General features: G+C 40.2%; 1 protein-coding gene across 2 annotated transcripts; it reads left to right on the forward strand.

The window, feature by feature from the left end:
• Window positions 1–1,027: 1,027 nt before the first annotated feature.
• Window positions 1,028–19,195, forward strand: LOC135351118 (uncharacterized). 2 transcript variants are annotated; one of them, XM_064550055.1, is made up of 15 exons: window positions 1,028–1,116; window positions 6,137–6,203; window positions 6,263–6,726; window positions 6,969–7,176; window positions 7,254–7,532; window positions 7,592–7,672; window positions 7,721–7,840; window positions 7,889–8,008; window positions 8,074–8,125; window positions 8,185–8,215; window positions 8,269–8,414; window positions 8,471–8,636; window positions 8,696–8,902; window positions 13,015–13,319; window positions 18,396–19,195. In XM_064550055.1, the coding sequence occupies exons 1-15, from the start codon at window positions 1,111–1,113 to the stop codon at window positions 19,051–19,053; spliced, it is 2,910 nt and encodes a 969-aa protein (XP_064406125.1). In that variant the 5' UTR covers window positions 1,028–1,110; the 3' UTR covers window positions 19,054–19,195. The 2 variants fall into 2 exon arrangements, with proteins under 2 accessions (XP_064406125.1, XP_064406132.1); XM_064550062.1 differs by having other exon boundaries at window positions 7,592–7,666.
• The last annotated feature ends 1,135 nt before the right edge of the window (window positions 19,196–20,330 follow it).

A 20,330-nucleotide genomic window follows, 5' to 3' on the forward strand; every position in this document is an offset into this window, starting at 1 on the left:
CAATTGGCACCTGCATGCCTAGTATGTTACGTCTGTAGCTAGCTAGCTTCTCACAAACATGTAAAAAAGTCATGAACAATAGTCAATAAGCAGTAGGTGTGCCCCAATCAAGAGGGTGTGGTACCGGAAGTGGGCGTGGCCACGAAAATTTCGCGGCGCTATCGCGCCACTGATTTTTCTGAAGAAACCCCTGTCTCAAAAGTCTGGCTACGCCCCTGTGTAACTTCCAAAGCTATATAAGTAGGTAAGCCAACTACCTACTTCCAAAGCTACGTAGGTAAGCCAACTACCTACTTCCAAAGCTAAATAGCTAAGATAAATTGAACTACCTACTTCGAAAGCAAAGTAGGTAAGCCAACTACCTACTTCGAACGTCAACTGCAAGTAGCTCTCAGGGCCACCGTACAGAAGTGATGCTCTCTCAACGTTCACAGTCTGACATTGTATTGCAACATTTTGCAAGCTAAAGGAGTTTGTTTTTCCATATGTGTTTAGTTACAGTACACTCGAGGCGACCATTTCCTCGAAAAGTCGCTGCCCTCTACCTCTGCTACCGCTCATCCCATAGATCAGAGGAGGTTGGACGCGCGTTATCCACCGTCAGGTTTTATCACGTGCGCTCATAAGAATCTAATTAAAATGGCCGATTAGGCACCATTAGGCACCTCCATGCTCGATGCTCCACTGTTTTGTAGGCTGTACAGAGACACTGCAAGTAGCCAGAAGTGGTCTAGGAGCATTCCCACCGCCCTTTCACCTTCCCTACACTGCTGAAAAGATTCCAAGATGGATCTAGACTAGTATTTAGCACTTTTCCAATTTTTGTTTAACAGGATTATGATCTACATGAGCAGAGGAGGTCAGAGCACCATTAATGTGTTTCTCTTTAGCGTTCTCTAGCTCTTGCACTGATAAGCTTTTACATTCTCACCTTTGACCTCAAAGGAATTCATAATTATCACATGACTCAAGGCGTCATGATGATGATGCGTGTCCAACCTCCTCTGATGATATGTAGGTAGAGTCAAGGGCGTTTATAATTATATCTAATTATATCGAGTCACTACCTACATTTTGCACTGTCCCTCGATCTGAGCCAGGCCGTCTAAAATGAAGGTGAGTTGAGAGGGTTGCTCATAGACGTAGACATGATAGTGCCAGGTAGATCTAGACTAGTATTTAGATTTTTTTGACACTTTTCCAATTATAGATACTGCTAGCTTGGGTCTCTAATAATAAGTCCAAAGTGCCTGATGGTCTAGAGATCTAGATCTTGTTTACATGAAGAACAATAATCTAACTTTGTCCTTTCATAGAGAGGGGTTGGAAACGGAAGTGCTGCACATGACCATTTAACATTAATAGTTCTACACAGAGGCCTCGAAAACTATCCGCTTTTCGTCCTATTTTTTGCCAAGTAATAAACTTATTCAAAATAAGAAAGTAGACATCTCAATTTTTAACACGCTTATTCTATGAGCCGCGTGTAGTACTAATAACTGACAACACCCAAGACATGAAAGAAGCTTCACATACGTGCTATTGGTCTTTAACATGTAAGCGTCCTGGTTCTAAAATAGGTATATGAGCACATTTACTAGACTAAGTGGTTTCTTCTCCACAGTGTGTAGAAATGGCATTAACTTGGCTACCTTTCAAGCCACGCCCTTTGCAGATAAGGCTGCTAAAGACAGCACAGCAGATGTTCATTCGAGGGTACTTCCGTTTCCAATTCCTCTTTTTCCTTTATCTCTGGTCCTTTTAATTAACCCATGATCATGTGTAATTTTGATAATTTGATCACCTTATATCTATAAATTTATATTCAAGAGCAGTTCTATGTGGCTGGTGGATTTCAGTTATTTTGCTTGCCTGGCTATTATGATGTGCCCTTTCATAGTTATTTATTACGAAATATTCATGATGCATGTGACTGTCATGAATGTCATGGATTGGATGCAGGTGTTCATGTTAGTAATGCTATTCATTCATGGTCACTATGTTATTGTTAGATCCCATTTGAGTGTATTTTGCTATAATTTTAGTACAGCAGTTTTAAGCACCTTTGCAGCACATGAACACAAGCATAAAACCACAATGTACTATTGTAGTAAATTGTGGTTACTCAAATAGGAGACCATCTGCAGTGCTGTCCAATCCAGTGGTGTACTAAAAGTAGGAACCAGGCCCCTTACACTGCATGCTTGCTTTTTACCCAAGCTCAATTGAATCAAAGATCAAGCTTTTAATTGTACCAAATACACCAATCAATACCAGAGCATGCAATTTTTTTAGGGAACTACCCTAAGATCCCTTGCAGGCGCACTTTAATATGTGTGCACATGCGTATCAGCTCCCCTTCTAAACTTTTTCCATGCTCTCTAAGTGATAACTCTCTTCCCACGCCACTGCTATCACTGCTGTCAATAACTAGTGTTCAAGCTGGCGCTGTGCTAATGCCTCTCGCCATGTTTTTGCTTTCGCTTAAAAGTATTAGAGTGTTATATTAGTATTAAAGTTAGCTTATCTATATAAAGTCACTGAGAAGAAAAGACTTATTTACATGCATCTATTGTTGTATTATGTGGCTTACCAGGATCTTAAGAAAAAAGAAAATTGATTCTTCCAGGATCTGTAGTTCAGTGTATATAATATCTAAGAAGAAAAGACCTGTGTACATGCATATTGTTATCTATATTGTTGTTTTGTGGCTTATATACCAGGCCCTCAAGACAAAGATGATTCTGCCAGGAGGATCTTGGGATATTATTTTCTCACACGTGGGGAATGAGCGCGCATGCGCATTACATCCACAGGAATAATTAAAGGGTGTGTCCAAAGAGATCAATTTCACAAATGGCTACTGCTAGCTAGCTGTTTTAACAGATATTTTCTGAGTATTGTAGCTAACAAAAAGCTAGCGCTTTAGTGCAAGGCTAACTCATATGTTGAATAGAAAGTTTGTGCGGACAGACGATGCTATGAAAGATTCTGAAGAGACTGCAACAGCCTTCAATGTGAGTCAAACTAGCCATAACTCGAGAAAGAAGCTTTAGTTTGCTAATTCACGAATCAAAATCCAAGAGAATGTGGCTAGAAGCCTATAGAAGCTGTTAGTTTTCGTTACATTGCAACCGTTGAGCAGTTATAGCTGGAATACACACACACACACACAGACAGACAGACACACACACAGTCAGCTTTACCGTATCCCTCGTGCGGCTACGCCTCGAGGCATAATTATGTTCGCATTTCAAATTGCTAGTTATTTTTTCTGTGTGATATGAGATAGACCAAGTACACACCTCAGCTCTGGTACACCATTCTCCATCTCACGTGAATCTGTGGAGTAGGCCTTATTAACTGCAACCTTGTATAGCTAGATCTATAGTTGTTGTGTTTTTTTGAAACCACTCAAGGATGTAGTCCATGTTTACATTGTGGGTTTACATTGTGGTTTACCCATTTGTGTGTGTGTGTTGCAAAGGTGCTTAAAAGTGCTGTACCAGTAGTAGTGATTGCTCCAACTACTACATTATACATTGTATTGTCATTAACCCGAGGCGCGTGGGCGGCCACGGGTTATAGTAGTCTGTCTGTTTGTTTGTTTGTTTGTGATTGGCTTTTCTACTTACCTGGATGCTACAGCACTGCGTTTACAGCATGGATAGCCTTCACACAACAATATCTTGGTTTAAATAGTGGCAGATTTTTATGTTAAAGCTTCTTTGTCGAGCAAAAGCTAAGAAGCTTGAACAAGCTTGTGACTAGGTCTGCTTACCTGGATGTTCTAGCACTGCGTTTACAGCATGAGTAGCCTCCACACAACAAGTTAGTACTTTGGATAGTGGCAGCTTTCGTTTTTAAAGCTTTGTTGTCTAATAAAAGCGAGCAAAATGTAGCTTGAACAGAACTTGCACATGCGTTACTTATAACTGAAGTGATCCTGTACCAAGAACGATGGAACAGGGTCACTAAAGTAGAAAGCTTGAATTATAGCTCCTGCTTAGCTGACTGGGATCCTACTCCACAGGACCTGGAGCCATACTTCTCTGAGACTCCAGGCTTCTTTGCTGTGATCCTAATCCACAGTGCATATAGTACCACTACCTGTTCTCAAATGTTTCAGCATGCCTCCAGTCTGGTTTAGTTTTATTGCTCCTTAGTTGCTGTGCAAGTCATACGTGATAACAACATCACTATATATGGCACTGCATTATATTTCTGGTTTCTTTATAATCATGTCACCAGCCGAGGGTTTGCACTTTAGTGCTCTAGTTTACAAGGAGATACACATGTAAAACATAATGTAATAGCTAGATGCTTAGTCTAATATAATAACATAACTAGAATGGAAGAGAGAAGCTCTAGTTTCTTCTTTTGGCTTTATTCGAGATCCGTTCGTTTCTTGCTGTGCTTGTTTGCTGCAAGGCTGCATGGGGGAGGAGCTGGATGTAGGAAAGTGCTGGGATTTTAACGAGCGGCTTCTATTTACTCGAAGAAACCAAAGTAAAATCTCAGCGCTACATCCAGTTCCTCCCCCTTAGCATTGCAGCAAACAAGCTCAGCACACTGCCCAGCAGCTCCTACTCGAACAAAGCAAGCTGTCTATTACGTTAATTACATGGCTGTGTATAATATATATATCCAAATAATTTAAGTTGATGTTGTAGTTTGTAGCCCAGAGCAATCTATCGGTACTATAGCCTGCTAAATACACTCAAATGCAGTGACGGATCCAGGGGATCTCCCCTTTCAGTCCAGCTATTGTGGCTTTATTATACAGCTACCAGCTAGGTATTTATCAGTTTTCGTAGTTTGGTAGAACCTCGCTAATCCGAATAGAGCCGGACTAGACCCCATCCGAATACATGAAATTTTCCGGATTAACGGATGCCATTAATTGATTATGAATATCATTAACGAAGACACTTTTGTACATGCATTATGATATTACTGTGCATGGCCAGAAGGGAATTAGCTGCTAGCTAGAATAGTCTTTTATAAAATCCAATACGGTGATGAGTCTTGTGAGAGCTCTCTCTTCGTTTTCTTTGCAGTGGACATTGTTTGAGCAGTTTATAATAAAATTATTGCTGATTCAGCAAAGAAAGTTAGTCTATTCTACTGACAGCCCCTCCTCCTTTTCAGTTTGCCGTTTTGTTCGGATTTGCGAGGTTTCAGACTAAAGAGGTCCGGATTAGCGAGGTTCTACTGTAATTGTACCTGTTGTTTTGATGTATCAACTGCCAAAGGAGTATTCAAAGTCAATGGTTAGCCTATAGGCTAGCTAGTTGATTGTTCGTGGCAGCTAGCTAGCTCTACGCAAGTGACTTACTAGATTAGGGAAAATCCCATTCTCAGCCAGGGGAAGTCACTTTGAAACCCCCCTTTCATTTTTTTCTAAATCAACCACTGAAATAGGTAACCTGCATGTGTGCAGATACCGTAGAAACTAGATTATTAGCGCTTACTCGACTATAAGCGTATCTTTATTTTAGGCTTTTTATACTTCAATTGAAGCGATTTTCCAGTTATATTGGTGATATCCATCTGTAAGGACTCTCTGGGCACCTTGTCTGATCATGCTGAGAGAATGTGAGACATGATGATGTCCTTTTATTCCAAGTTCCTGGTCAATATGAATGTTTTTATAATATGAACTGTAAAATGAACTGTAACATTATAATAGTATGATATAGATCCAGTTAGGGTTGCCTGCTAGCTCACTTTCTAGCCAGCTTGCGACTCATCACAGAGACATCCGGTTGCTGGGTGGGGCTTGAAATGACTGCATTATAGGCGCATTCTCGAATATAAGCGTATAGAGCTCTGCTATTGACCCTAAAAGCGCATGCGCTAATAATCCAGTTTCTGGTAATCTTGCTTATATAAATGGCAAACCCTTGTACTAGGGGAGGTGGGGTACAGGTGGGGATTTGAACATTATATAACTGCGATGTAAATTCCCTGTCTATATATACAATCATCAGCACATGGCTGCCCATGCATGGGCAATAATTATGTCAAGTCAATATAGCTTGCCTTGATAATTTATTGTAATTGTATAGTGGGGTTTTCCTAGGGAAATTTCCTAGCCAGCATGTAACCACGTACATTGTTCTAATTACCACAGAAACATCTCATTCATCTGGGTTACATTGTCCTGGTTGTAACTGCACACTTGACAGCTCAGTCTCAAGGTGGGAAATCAAAACGTCACTCGTGCACATGTAGTTGATCTTGTTGCTTTCTTTTAAAGGTACAAATCCATCACTCACACTGACTGTTGAGGGAGGAGGGAGTCTGGTTGGTGAACAATGTCCTGGAACTGTCAAGATCTCATGCATTGGAATCGACTTGTCGATTTTAAGGTGGAGATTCAATGGGAGCACAGATGTAGTAACATTTTTCTCAGACAATGTGGCACCTTCTCCATTCACAAATAATCCAGCATTTATAAGTGCCAAGCTACTGTCTGCAGCACCAGATCATCTGGATCCAAACTTTGCTAACTTTTCTTCAGAACTTGTTGTAGATGTGTCAAAACTGGAGACAGAGAGTGTAACAAGTATTACTTGCGGTGAGCCAGATACTTTCAAAATGATTCCAGTAGATGTTGAGATCATACAACAAACTGAGCCAGAGAGTCCCAATGGAACTAATGTGACAGCTCTCTATGAAGATGGATCCTTGACAGATGTCACTGTTTCTTGGGAAAAACTGGTGAGCTATTAACAAACGACGAGAAAAGTTTTAAATGAAGTACCTTATTGTTACTATTATTAACGGCTACTAATTTTAGCGAATTTATAATTAACGCTAAATTAAGTACACACTAATAATAAAACGCAATTAAAAATTGTGAATCTCATTAAAAAAATAATAATAATAATTTTCCTTTCTTTTTTTCTAATGTACTATAGTATAATGTAATGTACCATCAAGGTAATGTTTTTTTGCTGCAGGAAGCACGTTGTCCTGTATTTCAGTCTTCTTTAGTTTATCAAGTTCAGTTTGGCTTTAGTGTCGTTGCAGTAAATCACACAAGCTGTGGAGAAGTGTGTATCGTCAACTTCCAGAATTTTTCTGATGCTTCTGAGGAGGATAGGGTATCACTATCTGCTGTGAATGTAATCGGGGCCAGTAAAGTTGTTGAACATTCAACCCTCATCGGTGTGTTTAAACAATCATGTATATGACCCATAATTATTACCTTGTGCATAATTATAATTACGTTATTCTATTTTCAGTGAAACAAAGCAGCTTCTACTTCACACCTATTTTCCTTTCAAACGATTGTCTGTTTACTTGTGAATGCTTGTCAAATGGAAGTCTGGATATAGACAGTTGCAATGTGTTGTACACGACTGACTCGATGTACAGGGATCCAACGATGATTGTTTCTCCACTCAATACGCAATTTGAAATAGCTGAAATTACCACTGACAGAGTCTATTATTTTGAGTTCTCCACGTCTGTGAATGTCACTCTGCTTGTTAGGAACAGACTTACTGAAAAAGCAATATCAAGTGAGTATATATCACACAATTACAGACGTTTACAGACGTTAACTAATCTCTGTTTTCAGGTCCGAGGTTCAGTGCAGTGGTTATAGTTTTCCTTGCTCTAACCATTTTGCTTATCACTGTCGGAACAGCATTTGGTATAGGTATACATTATAATGTAAAATTGCTTTACGTCTTGCACATTTTTGCAGTTATCTGTGTTACAAAGCCGCAGGGGATTAAAACAAAGATTGTTTTGTTGGTATATCTCTTGGGAATGTTGAGCTTGATTTTTCTAGTTGTTTTCTCCATTATCACTGGTGTTCAACAAGGTAAGTTTTTACTGAGTTAAATATATTTTCTAAGACATCTCTCTGTAGACACATGCAGTCTGGATTGGAGCAGAGCACGTGATGCATTGGTCATCGTAGCCTTTCTGTTTGCTCTATTTGGAAATGCTCTTCTGGTCTGTTTCCTGCTTGCCTCTTGCCAACAGAAAAGTAAGGCATCTTTAATTCTCAAATTAATAGCAATCAATTTAATTTGTGCCTGTGCCTGTTGTCAGAGTCCCAGATGAATTTGCAGTTTAGCGAAGATTCCCAGACCAACATGCATAGGTAATAATATTATAATATAGTAATTATAGGTATACAATTAATATTTTTGATTTCCTCAGTATCTCAGAACAAACGGACGCAATAGCTGAGGTTAGTAGTTGCTTCTATCAAAACTATTGTGTATGTGTTGCATAATTATATAGGAGAAGACAAACAACACTTCAGGGGATAATGCACATTCGGAGAATATAAACGGAGAGCTGGAGTCTAGTCAAAACAAAAAGAAGAAATTCACTGTCTACAAAGTTGTGGTCAGACTTGAGGATAGGTCGTACTTTGTGTTCAGAAGGTGATCATGCAATGCTGTCCTTTGTTAGATCATTATGTAAAGTGTTGTAACTGCAGGTACAGTGAATTTGAAACTCTTTTTGGCGAAATTAAGAAGAAGTACCCATCCAGGGATAAACTGGTGAAATTGCCGGGGAAGAAAGTCTTGAAGAGCAAATTTGATCCGAATTTGATCGATGAACGTCGCATTGGGCTGCATGATTTCATTATCAACCTCATGAATGTATGCTTCAGTTGTAATAGTGACTTGTAGGTATGTGAGCATATTATACACACTCCCAGATCCCCAACATCCTAGAGTTTCTCCCGGTTCGTGAATTCCTTGCCATCGACGACCCACGTTCAGCACTCCCCATCAACGACGAGCCGGCAGACGAACAGAAAGTGAAAGAGGCGGCAAGGGGGGAGCTTGGTGAGAAGGAGGACGCCACTGCCAAGATCACTGACCTTGACCTGCTCAAAGTTATTTGGAAGGGAACCTTCGTGAAAGTAGGTATAGCTTGTGAGAGTTAATTTACGGTAAAGCCTGACCTCCCATGCAAAATGTTGCTACAAATCACCTATCAGCCTCAAAATTACAGTCAGACAATGGACAAACTCACTTATATTTCAAGGTCTATACCTATTGTAGTAGTCATAACCAGCACGCTTACACGTTACATGTTCCAATAGCTCTAAAACAGCCTTGGGAACATATAACTTTATTGGAAAGTCTCTTTTACTGGGTGTGGTCAGTCATTAGCAAGTACTACACGTGGCTCATGGACTAGGCGTTTTATAAATAGCTGAAAGAGATGATGTCTCGAGGAAACACAGCTTTGGGAGTTACCCGGCAAAAATGTGCTTAATAGCCTCGTTCATAGGGCGTAACGCGGATAATTTTCGAGGCTCCACTGCAGATTCAATGTAAAATCATCACGTGCACCACTCCGTTTCCTATCCCTCTAACTCTTCAATCTATGATAAAACTAAGGATTTTATGTGTGTATAATCTTACGCCTGATTTTTTGTATAGATGAAATTGTATGACTAACTTTAATAATTATGTTGAATTCATGTCTAAACAAAATTGCATGTTGTCAAATCAAAACAGTCCTTTTCACAATAAGCTGCTGACACAGTAATTTATCTGGCTGGAGTCCCATTTTGGTGGCTGTGTGGGGAATTTTTACCGATGTAAAATTGATGATCTTTACAAGTACATTTAGTAGCCATTTCTTCTAATATAAGGATGCTATTAAATGCATCAAAGGAGGTACGACACGGTCACTTGACCAGCCAAAAGGATTATGAATCTCATTAACTTGTGCATGATGAAGACTGTGTACTTTGATAGTGGATTTGGTGTTTTTAGTGTAATTCCGTTTTAGAGTGTTTATTCAGGATATAGGATCACTGCCAACATCTGAGCCTTGGTTCTTACAACAAACCTAATCTCTACTTGTAAAACTCTAGTTACTAGCCAGCAACAAATTCACTGAGTTTTATGCTCTCTTTATGGCGCTTACTTGCCACCAGCTGAAGAGTTTTGGAATGCATTTTTAACGACTTCTTTGTCTTTCTTGCCTTCAATCAAGAAATAGCAGCGACGTGAGCTTAACCGAGTGTCGTACCTCCTCTGTAAATGCACCAAGTTTGATGTTCTGAATCAAAACTACACCTGAGTTGTGGTAGCTTGTATACTTGTCTACTAATATGGCTCTAATATGGCTCAGCTTGACTCTTCTATGACCAACCAAGAGAAGAAAAAGGTTTTTCTCACTGAAGTAGATTGGGAACTCTTAGAATTCAGCTAGATCTACATACACTTTATGTTGATTTAGTGAGTGCTGTATAGGGGGGTATATCACAGGTGTAGTTTCTTTCTAGAACATCAGACATCAGAAGGTTGGACGCGCGTCATCCACCGTCAGGTTTTATCACGTGCGCTCATAAGAATCTAATTAAAATGACCGATTAGGTACCATTAGGCACCTCGATGCTCCACTGTTTTGTAGGCTGTACAGAGACACTGCAATTAAGTAACCAGAAGTGGTCTAGGAGCATTCCCATCGCCCTCTCACCTTCCCTACACTGCTGAAAAGATTCCAAGATGGATCTAGACTAGTATTTAGATATTTTTGACACTTTCCCAATTTTTATCTAACAGGATTATAATCTATATGAGCAGAGGAGGTCAGAGCACCATTAATTTGTTTCTCTTTAGCGTTCTCTAGCTCTTACTTGCACTGATAAGCTTTTACATTCTCACTTTTGACCTCAAAGGAATTCATCACAAGACTGAAGGGCGTCATATGACGCGTGTCCAACCTCCTCTGGGTAGAACAAGCTTCAAATTTCTTTTGGCAGCCTTATATGAACTTGGTGACCTTGTAATGATCATCAATTTTACATCGGATTGATAGTAAAAACGCTCACACAGCTACCAAAATGGGACTTCAGTGGCGACTGACATTAATTTGACAGGCATGCAAATATTTTTTTTTATCGCGAGCCCTGCCTATTGTCAGGTTTAGCATATTTTGGCCCAGCCCGGATCTTTGATGTATACAGGCACACATGTAGCACCAAGAGTAGATAAGAGTAAGAGTGTTGAACTGCTAGTAACAGCATTTGCCTGCTCCTGCGTCATCACTTGATATAGTAATCAGTACTAATTTGTTATGTTAGCAACACTTCCCAGAAACCGCACAATCTGTGATTGCGCAGTTCAGTACTACAAACCACAGACCACAGTTTACTTAACAGCACTCATTAATTGAACAGTGACGACAGTGATGACGCATGTCAAGGTAAATGCGGTTCCACGATTACTACAGCAGTTCAACACTCTTACTCTTATCTACTCTTGATAGCACACGTTAAACTTTTAAGAGCATTATTTTAGGGGACTGAGCTCAGTAATTCTCCTTTCTGAACAATGGCAGACTCCTTCGATTGTGACTGTAGGGGTACGTGTATCTCTAGCCCATGAAGTGGGCTAAATCAGTTAAATTCATTAGTATATCTATGGTCTTAGACACTAGTTGATAAGATCTACATGGGAAGTACAGTGGAACCTCCTTTAACAACCACCTCTGAATAAAGGCCAGTTGCTATATAACGGCCAGACACCCAGGTCCCAAATGAACAGTTTGTGTACAAAACAACCTCTCAACAAAGGCCACCTCTGTATAAAGGCCAAAACATTGTTCCCCAAAGGTGTCCGTTATAGAGGGGTTCCACTGTACATGGGAAAAGTGCTTCAGAGCAGGTATACTATGGGACTTAGTATACCTGCAAGTTTACTTAGTATACCTAGTATTCCGTTGTCAAGTAATTGTATTGTAATTGTATTGTAGTCAAGCGGTTTGCGCATGCGCACTAGTATCTAAATGAGTTAGTCACTGTTTTGTCGGTGTCCATGTGATTTAGAAGCCCTCAGCTATTTTAGTACCCTCGCTATGCACGGGATACTAAATCAGTGCCTTTGGGCTTCTAAATCCCATAGACACCTCCAAAACAGTGTCTAACTATTATATAGTGTCCCTCAGCCCTCGGGCTACGATAACGCCCTAGGCTCTAACATAATACGTACAATCATGCGTCCTATAGGAGAACACATGGTACAAGGTTCATTTTCGTGGCATGACTCATGCATGTGTATCGATTTATAGAGTAAATGATCGTCTTATTTAATGATAGGCACATAAGAAAGCTAGGTTTGTGCATTCAATAAAGACAGTGTAGAAATTCACTGTGAGATCAGAAGTGGTCCAGAGAGTCTTGTGTTGATGTATAGACTACGTATTTGAGTTTAGATAGAAGTAATATAAGCTAGGGTACAGAAGTAGCGCTGGAGACCTTATTTAATTAATAATCATTCTTGTGGCGGTTAGTCACTGCATGTAAGGAGGCATAATAATAGTTCACTAACAGAGCTTTCCTGTGGGATGATATTAAGCTAGTGCATGCATGGTTTAAAAGGGTTAAATTCTTGTGTTGATGTACAACAAATGTAAACCTGCATGTGATCGACAATTCAACACCACTATACCACTACAATGCACATGCAGTGGTGGATCCAGACAGGTTTTCACACAAGAACACACTAGAGATCAACTTACTATAGCTAGCAACTCAGCTTGAATGATCGTGATAAGTTACCAGGCTGATTTCGTGCAATTAATAATTATGTGGGCAGGGCTCTCTAATATACGCATGCTCATTGCTTAGGAAAAGTGATGACCTATTTTTTAGTAAAATTAGCTGTTTTGGAACCTCCCTTTCAACATTCCTGGATCCGCCACTGATGCACAATGATTGATTTCGATTGAACTCAGTTATAGCCCGGAATAATCGGACATTATTTAACACAGATTGTTTTACTCTTCCTATATAATCTTATCAGATATATATCTTTAATGCTATCACATGATCTCTATGCAGCCAATCAGCTTATCTAAAGTAGTTACCTGACCATGCTTTAAATAACTTAATTCACACTGAAGTATAGTGTTCTTTAAGTTACTTTGGCACACAGATTTAATGTTGGCTAGGTGTGTTCTATAATATCCACTGCACATGTGCACTCTAACCACACATATTATACTCTCTCACAGGTATACCTGGGTCGACACAAGGAAACTGGTGCTTTCTATGCCATCAAAGTCCTGCAAAAGGAAGCAATCATCAAACGCAGCGAGGTTGAACTCATCATGGCAAAGAGAAGCATCGCGATCCACCCGTTTCTAGTAGGCCTACATTGCTCCTTTCAGACAAGGACCAAGCTATATTTTTTGTTGGAATATGTAAATGGTGGAAGGCTGTCCTCTTATCAGGAAAGGCTGGAATATGTAAATGGTGGAAGGCTGTCCTCTGATCAGGAAAGGCAGAAAAATAATGTGTTTGATGAGCGCAGTGCAAGGTGAGTAGTCAGACGCCAGTTATTATTATGCTAAGCGGATTATTTAGGTAGCTGCATAGCCTAAACTCAGTTTGTTAGCTCTTATTAAGCTCCTATAACATAATAATGATCAACTCTACGTAAATGTAGTGTATTATTATAATTATGCCTTCAAATTAGTTCAAGTTCCTATGATACTGCCGCCGATGACCTTACTGCATATGTTGGTTTTTGAAATCCTGCATGAGTGTCGTACAGTGTCTGTCTGACGTTGCTAAGAAATGGACAAAGAAATTCAGCAAGAGCATAACTTAGATTCCAGGATTCGAGCTGGTTCAAATAAAGGGTGTGGTCTCATACATATTTACGCAACACTAGAGCCACACTTTTTTCCTTTAAAAAGGTGTGGTGTCTATGAGATTTCATTTCTGAATCACAGATTTGGTTCGAGATTTCATGGAATATTCCGGATTGATTCCCTTTCCCCGTTGAAGCCGTCATAATTATGACGGCCACTCTATTGGTCATTTTCAAACATTTGCTGTGCACGCTGTGTTGGAGCTATGCGCACGCTGTATGTACCAGCACATGCGCATTGAGCTGCTCTTTCACGTGGTATCTTTAATATACTTCCTCGAGGTACAGTAATGTCGAAAGAAAAGTGACCGTTTCAAGATCTTCGTAGTACAACCTCAGCGAGGTTCTAGAGCAGCTAGACAGTGAGAATATCAATGCTTATGGTCTTGTTGAGTGAGAGAACAGTGACTGGGATCATAGCTAGATAAGAAGCTACCTCAAGCTAGAAAATATAGAGCCTGAAGGCCTGAGGAAGAAGCTCTTGCGATGGACCGACTTCTTGGATCTGGTAAATCTAGAGTAGCATCTGTAGTCTTGATAGCTTCAGTACAACTGTATTTAGGCTATAGTTAGTACAGCAGTGGACATCACCATTGAACTTGTAAACCTGAGTGTAGGTGAAGAAAACATTTCCCGGGAAAAGGGCGTCTGCTGATACGACCTCGCAGATAACTTTCTGCAGATCCTGATTGAACCATGTCACTGTGAGAACATTGAGAACACTGCATGTCTTTAGCCACTCTGTGCCTTCATACAATATTGTTTGTGTACATGGATTGAGTATGTTTGTAAACAATTGCTAATTAGTGGGGGTGCATGGTCAGTTGCTAGGTAACGATGATGGTGTCAAGATACCTCTGGTGTCTGCGCTACCTGTAGAAAATAGTTACAAGTCATTTCAATGTATGGTTCATGAGATATGCATTTTTAAAGAAAATTGTGTTCTCAGAATTATGTCTCCTCTGATAACGTTTTAGTTTGTGGGGGGGATGGGTGTGGCTTGTATCATTTATTCTGTATTTTCTTGCTTTAATTAAAACGGGGAAAGGGTTAAGGCTATATATAATTTATGAGATTTCACGTTGTTGCCAGCCCCTCGGTTCGATCTTACTCGAGAAAAGACTCTTAATTGTCTCTCACCCTTGTGAGCTTTCCTTTGTTACAATACAGTGTAGCAAGTGCTATAGATACTCATAGCAAGTCTTTAGAAAAATCTTGAACCTCTGCATGGATGGCTGGATATTGATGAGAATCACACAAAGCAAATCACACGAAGTATAAACAACATCAGTGGCGTAGCCAGAGGGGTGCAGAGGGTGCTCCAGCACCCCCCTCTGGCCTCAGACTCTGCTCCACAAGTTCCTTTTTTACTATTAAACTAAGCTGATATGAGAGAACTAGAGCTAGCTCTATATATATTGCACGACGATCAACTCAAAACTCCACCTCCAACTAGCTAGCTCCACTTCCAAATATTCATTCATCATGCGCAAAGCCACGTGGGCTGAGCAGACCAAGGTCCCCCACAGAGTTGCAGATTGTTCAGCAGCTATCACCATCATCATCATGTCACTCTTTGAGTATTTTTCAGTTGAGCCCAGTTCACAGAGCAGCACTCCAACTGTAATTCACAAGCAGAAGTACCTGGTTAGCAGCTGCATGATTTAATTGTCACAAAACAATGCATTTTCTAGGACATCTTCAGATGAAGATGTGGCTTAACCACCAGTACCCTCAAAGCAGCAGTACCCTCATTTCTTTAGCCAGATTGCGTTAGAATCAATCTCAGAACATGTAACAACACATTTTCTGGGGGAATGCCCCCAGACCCCTGTTGGGGCGCATTTTGCTCCGCGTACTGGTAATTCGGACAATCCATTCATCCATGCAGCACCCCTCTCTCTCAAATCCTGGCTACGCCCCTGAACATAGACATACACAGTTACTTCAGCTATACTGTTCTTAGGTACTCTAGTACAAATAAGTATAGATCAATGCTTGCATGTAGAGTGCATGGAAACGGAATGCGGACACGGAATGCGGACGCGGAAAGCGGAAACGGAAATATCTTAGCTGTCTAAAGTTAACGACCATTATACCATTCTGTGTTTTTTTTTTTACACAGAATGGTAATGATGAGCAAAAAACATGCACAGAATGGTAAATATGAAATAATTATGCCTCGGTGCGCATGCGCAAGCGAGGTATACGGTAGTGTGTTTGTGTGTCTGTCTGTGTGTGCATGAGTGTGCAGACTATACTATACAGCTGCTCAAGGATCAATCAAGTGCAAGTAAGAGTTCTATAGGCTTCTATAGTCATGTTTTCTTGGATTTGCAAAAATTAATAATGCTTCATTCTCGAGTTATGCCTAGTTTTGCTTGCTTGGAATGCCATTGCAGCCTTTTCAGAAGAGTGCGTAACAAAACTTGCATGTTCACCGCGCGAGTGTTGCTACTCTAATTGTAGTTAGCTCTGCACTAGAACACTATAAGCTATTGGTAGCTGCAAGAGCGAGAAGAGAGCTGGCAAGGCTCTGCTGATCCATGCAGCCATTAATTTTAGACTTGAACTTTTGGCATCGATCATTTTTAACAGCAATCATGGTCGATTATTACCCACTCCTTGAATTTGCATGCAGCAAAATTAATTAATGCAAAAATTCATCACAATGATTGTGTGTATAGCTTTGGCACCTCCACCGAGGCATCACCACCCGCGATGCTTTCATTCATATAAACATGAAAGTATGAGAGTGAATGAAGTGAACGTTTCTGCATGATTTAGAAGCCCAAAGGGCTGGTAGTATCTCGAACGCAGTGCCCTGAGGACTTCTAAATCACGTGGAAAACTTCCTAAACAGTGTCTAAGCATTTTAGAGCATAGCAACCATGAGTATTTAGCCAATCAGATTTGAATGTTCTTATCTCTACATGATTTCTACATGAAAGCACCTTGTCTCTAGCTACCTTACCTAGTTGCTCCTTGAAGCTATAGATAGATTTGATAGATTTGATAGGTTTCCCCACAGCACCCCTCTACAAATACATCTGCCTACAAAAAAATTAATGCTTTTATGTTCATTTATTCATGTCAAAAACACAGAATGGTAATGGTCGTTAACTTTAGACAGCTGAGATATTTCCGTTTCCGCTCTGCTTTCCGCCTTCCGTTTTCCGTTTCCTTCTTTTCCATGCACCCATACTTATAATTATGCTTCATAAATTATCTTATTGAGGCTGCTGCATGAGGAAGATATCTCATGTGTCGAACTTGAACTATTTATTACTCCTCTGATTTGACGGCACTCATTATGTAGACACTACTATAGATATTGTTGAAGTGTAAATGGCTCTTGTCTGGAATCTCCTCACCCGGCTTTAAAGACATGTCTTCACTTCAATTTAGATTGCTAGGCAACCAAAACACGTTCAATATGTCAAGAATAAATAATTTTTGCCACATCATCTAACATTAGAATTTTTCTTAGTACGTACATAATGGTGTGCAGTGAAAATTAATCTGACAGTTAAAAAGTGCTGAATCAGCGAATAAGCCTAGCGCTTATAGTATGTCCCGTGGCTGGACTCATTGCATAGGGGAAGTACAGGGGGTGGGTGTAGCTCATTGCTAATTCAGTAAAAAACGCTGTTGTCACTGTTCATCCATAAATCATAAGAAGACATAGTGAGGCAGCAAAGAAAGAAATGGGCGTACAGTTAAGAAAAAGTAAGGCCTGGTTTGGGAAATCGTATGATCCACAAGGATTTTTATGAACGTGGGCGATATGTAGCCCACAATCGTGACGTAAGGTATTCTCCCACGCATTCAGAGTTAATAAGACTGTACTGTACTATATATACTGTATACTGAGACAAGCTGTGCTGCAAGTCAGATCAGAGAACCAGCGTGGCCAGCTCTGGTGGCAGTAGCTACCTGCTATATGATAATGATGACTTGATCTATACTATAGACTATAATTATAGCATGTAGAAAGACACAAGAAAAGGTGCATGATAGTAGAATAGGATAGAATCTGAACACACAATCTAGACTAGTAGATCATCTAGCTAAGCCTAAGGTATAGCTAGCTCTAGTGCTTGCAAACTTCCAGTTCCAAGTCCATGTCCAGCTTGCTGCAGGCAAAGTTTTATTAGTCATAGATCTCTGCGTGGGCAGTCCAACATCCCTAGCTCAGCATGCCCACGCTCATTTTCACCCTTCTACCACCCTTCTACCCTCACGCGACTTCCTGATACAGGCTCTCCTTTTTCCTAACTCTACGTCTATATATTTCTTTCTTTATTCCTCCAATTAATACAGTCTTATTGAACAATTGTGATAAAGAACAGAAAAAAAGAAAAAGGAGAGCCTGTGTAGAGGCTAGATAATCTACTCAGCTTGTGATGTCAGTTAGCTCTAGCTGGTATAGTTTAGTAAAACGGGTTCGTTATGGCGAAAATCGAATTATTAGACAACATTTTTCACTGTTTCGACAACATTTTTGCTGGTTGTTACAGGCAATTATTTGATAATTATTTGTTTGTGAAATACATGAACTTTTACCAGGCGCACTTTGATGTCTAACGGAGTTCGGCGACTTGCTGTAAAGTTTTAAAATAGCCCTATTAACTCAAAAACACTCTTACAATTGCGACTTTATAACTAAATAAGGGCATGCACTATATACTGCCAGTGACTGGACTATAACATAATTTTATTATTATTTACCCGTTACAGATTCTATGCTGCCGAGATCACCTCCGCCCTCGGGTACTTGCACAGTCTCAATATTATTTATTGGGATCTCAAACTTGAAAACATTCTACTAGACACTAACGGGCATATCATGCTAACAGACTTTGGACTCTGCAAAGAAGAGGTCAAATTTGGAGAGGCAGTAACAACTTCTGGCACTCCCTCATACCCTGCCCCTGAGGTGCTCAAAAAGAAAGAGTACGGTTACAGCGTCGACTGGTGGTGTCTGGGCGTGGTAACCTACGAAATGCTGTACGGGCTGCCACCGTTTTATTCTGAAGATGTTGCTCAAAGGCACAGTAAAATTTGTCAGATGTCACTAGATCTGCAACTACACATCACGTTCAGTGCTCGAGACTTGCTCGAAAAATTGCTACAGGACAAACGTGATCGATTAGGTGAGATTGGTGATGCTAAAGACATCAAGGCTCACTTATTTTTCAAGTCCATCAACTGGGATGACCTGTTTGATAAGCGATTGAAGCCTCCTCCGTTCAACCCTCCGGTAAAGAATGCCCTCAAACTCGGACCATTTGGGTCCGAGCTTACTGCCAAGGCTATTTCTGGCGCACAGAAACACGGCACAGTGGGTTTGCCATGTGTGAGCATTGCTGACGACACTTTTAGTGTAATGAACTAGATACCAAGTATTTGTGTGCTCAACGACTGTGTATCATTAGTCTGCGAAGCTTAACGTTCGAGTTTCAATTCAATGTTTGTAGATCTATAATTATTGCATTCAAATGTGTTTTTCTCAAATTTTGATCTATCTGCACAAAAACAATCAAAAGAGTACGTCTAATTCACCATTTTTCTAGAGCGGCGCAGTAGCTAAAAGTAAACTAATTTGCAGCAGCTATAACATGAAGTGGCTATTTATTATAAGGCCACTCCAAATGAGACTGTAGTTTCCCGTCAGAGACTCCAGTAAATTATAAGCGGATGTGAGCAATATTATTATTATGAATATAATTATAAATTGATCCGTCATCAATGAATTTAATTAAATAGCCACAAAAATTCAACCAACCATGTGCTTAGAGGCAACAAAGAACAAGAAAAAAGTAATTTCAATATTTCATTGATAATAAATTATTAGTGAAATAATGGCCATAATGACTATCAATGAGGTAGCTAGCCTCGAGACCAGGCCTGGATTCGAGGCTATGAGGTAGCTAAAGCAGGAAGCGCGAGTTGGACGGGAAACTACAGTCTCATTTGGAGTGGCCTAAGCAGTCATGCACACTTGTAAATTTACTGCACAAAACATGAGCACACGTGGATTCAATTAGTGACCTTTTGACCCTGTCCAGCCTCCAACGAGAGGGCGGCAAGTGAAGGCGAGTGACCTTTATCGGCCAACATATCCCGCTATAGCTATATAGTTAATCACTTAGTTATTTCTTGCACTTTACGTTTACAAAACAATGTACATGCATGCTTATTCCCAAGCCGATTTGTCTACGCATTGATTGCATCTAGGTGTAGTTAGAATTCGCTGGGTATGACGGAAACTGTACATTGTATACATGTAAATAATCATCAGTGGCTAAAACTAGGGGAAATGCTTGATTTTGCTCCTGTTTGACGTGACAGGCTAAAGTCTTAATGAGTAGGCGTAATTTCTAGACATAACTCATCCCACCTGTAGAAACTGGATTATTAGCGCATGCGCTTTTGGGGTCAATAGCAGAGCTCTATACGCTTATATTCGAGAATGCGCCTATAATGCAGTCATTTCGAGCCCCCTCCCAGCAGTGAAATTTACGTTAGTTATAATATATTAGCGCTTATAGCTAGAATATTGCTGACTCAGCACTTTACAACCTCAAAACGAAGCAAGTGTAGCTCCGCTTTGCAGGGTCGCCTGATTCTGGGAATTGCTCCACTCTGTACTGCACTCTATATCTAGATTGT

The sequence above is a fragment of the Halichondria panicea genome, chromosome 1, assembly GCF_963675165.1.
Source record: "Halichondria panicea chromosome 1, odHalPani1.1, whole genome shotgun sequence".
In the NCBI taxonomy this organism is placed as follows: domain Eukaryota; kingdom Metazoa; phylum Porifera; class Demospongiae; order Suberitida; family Halichondriidae; genus Halichondria; species Halichondria panicea.

Excerpts from the sequence above, each read along its gene's own strand:
- LOC135351118 (XM_064550055.1), top strand. Across the intron at positions 7,673-7,720 it reads CGGAACAGCATTTGGTATAG|TTATCTGTGTTACAAAGCCG; the intron begins GTATACATTATA and ends ACATTTTTGCAG. Across the intron at positions 8,126-8,184 it reads TCCCAGACCAACATGCATAG|TATCTCAGAACAAACGGACG; the intron begins GTAATAATATTA and ends TGATTTCCTCAG.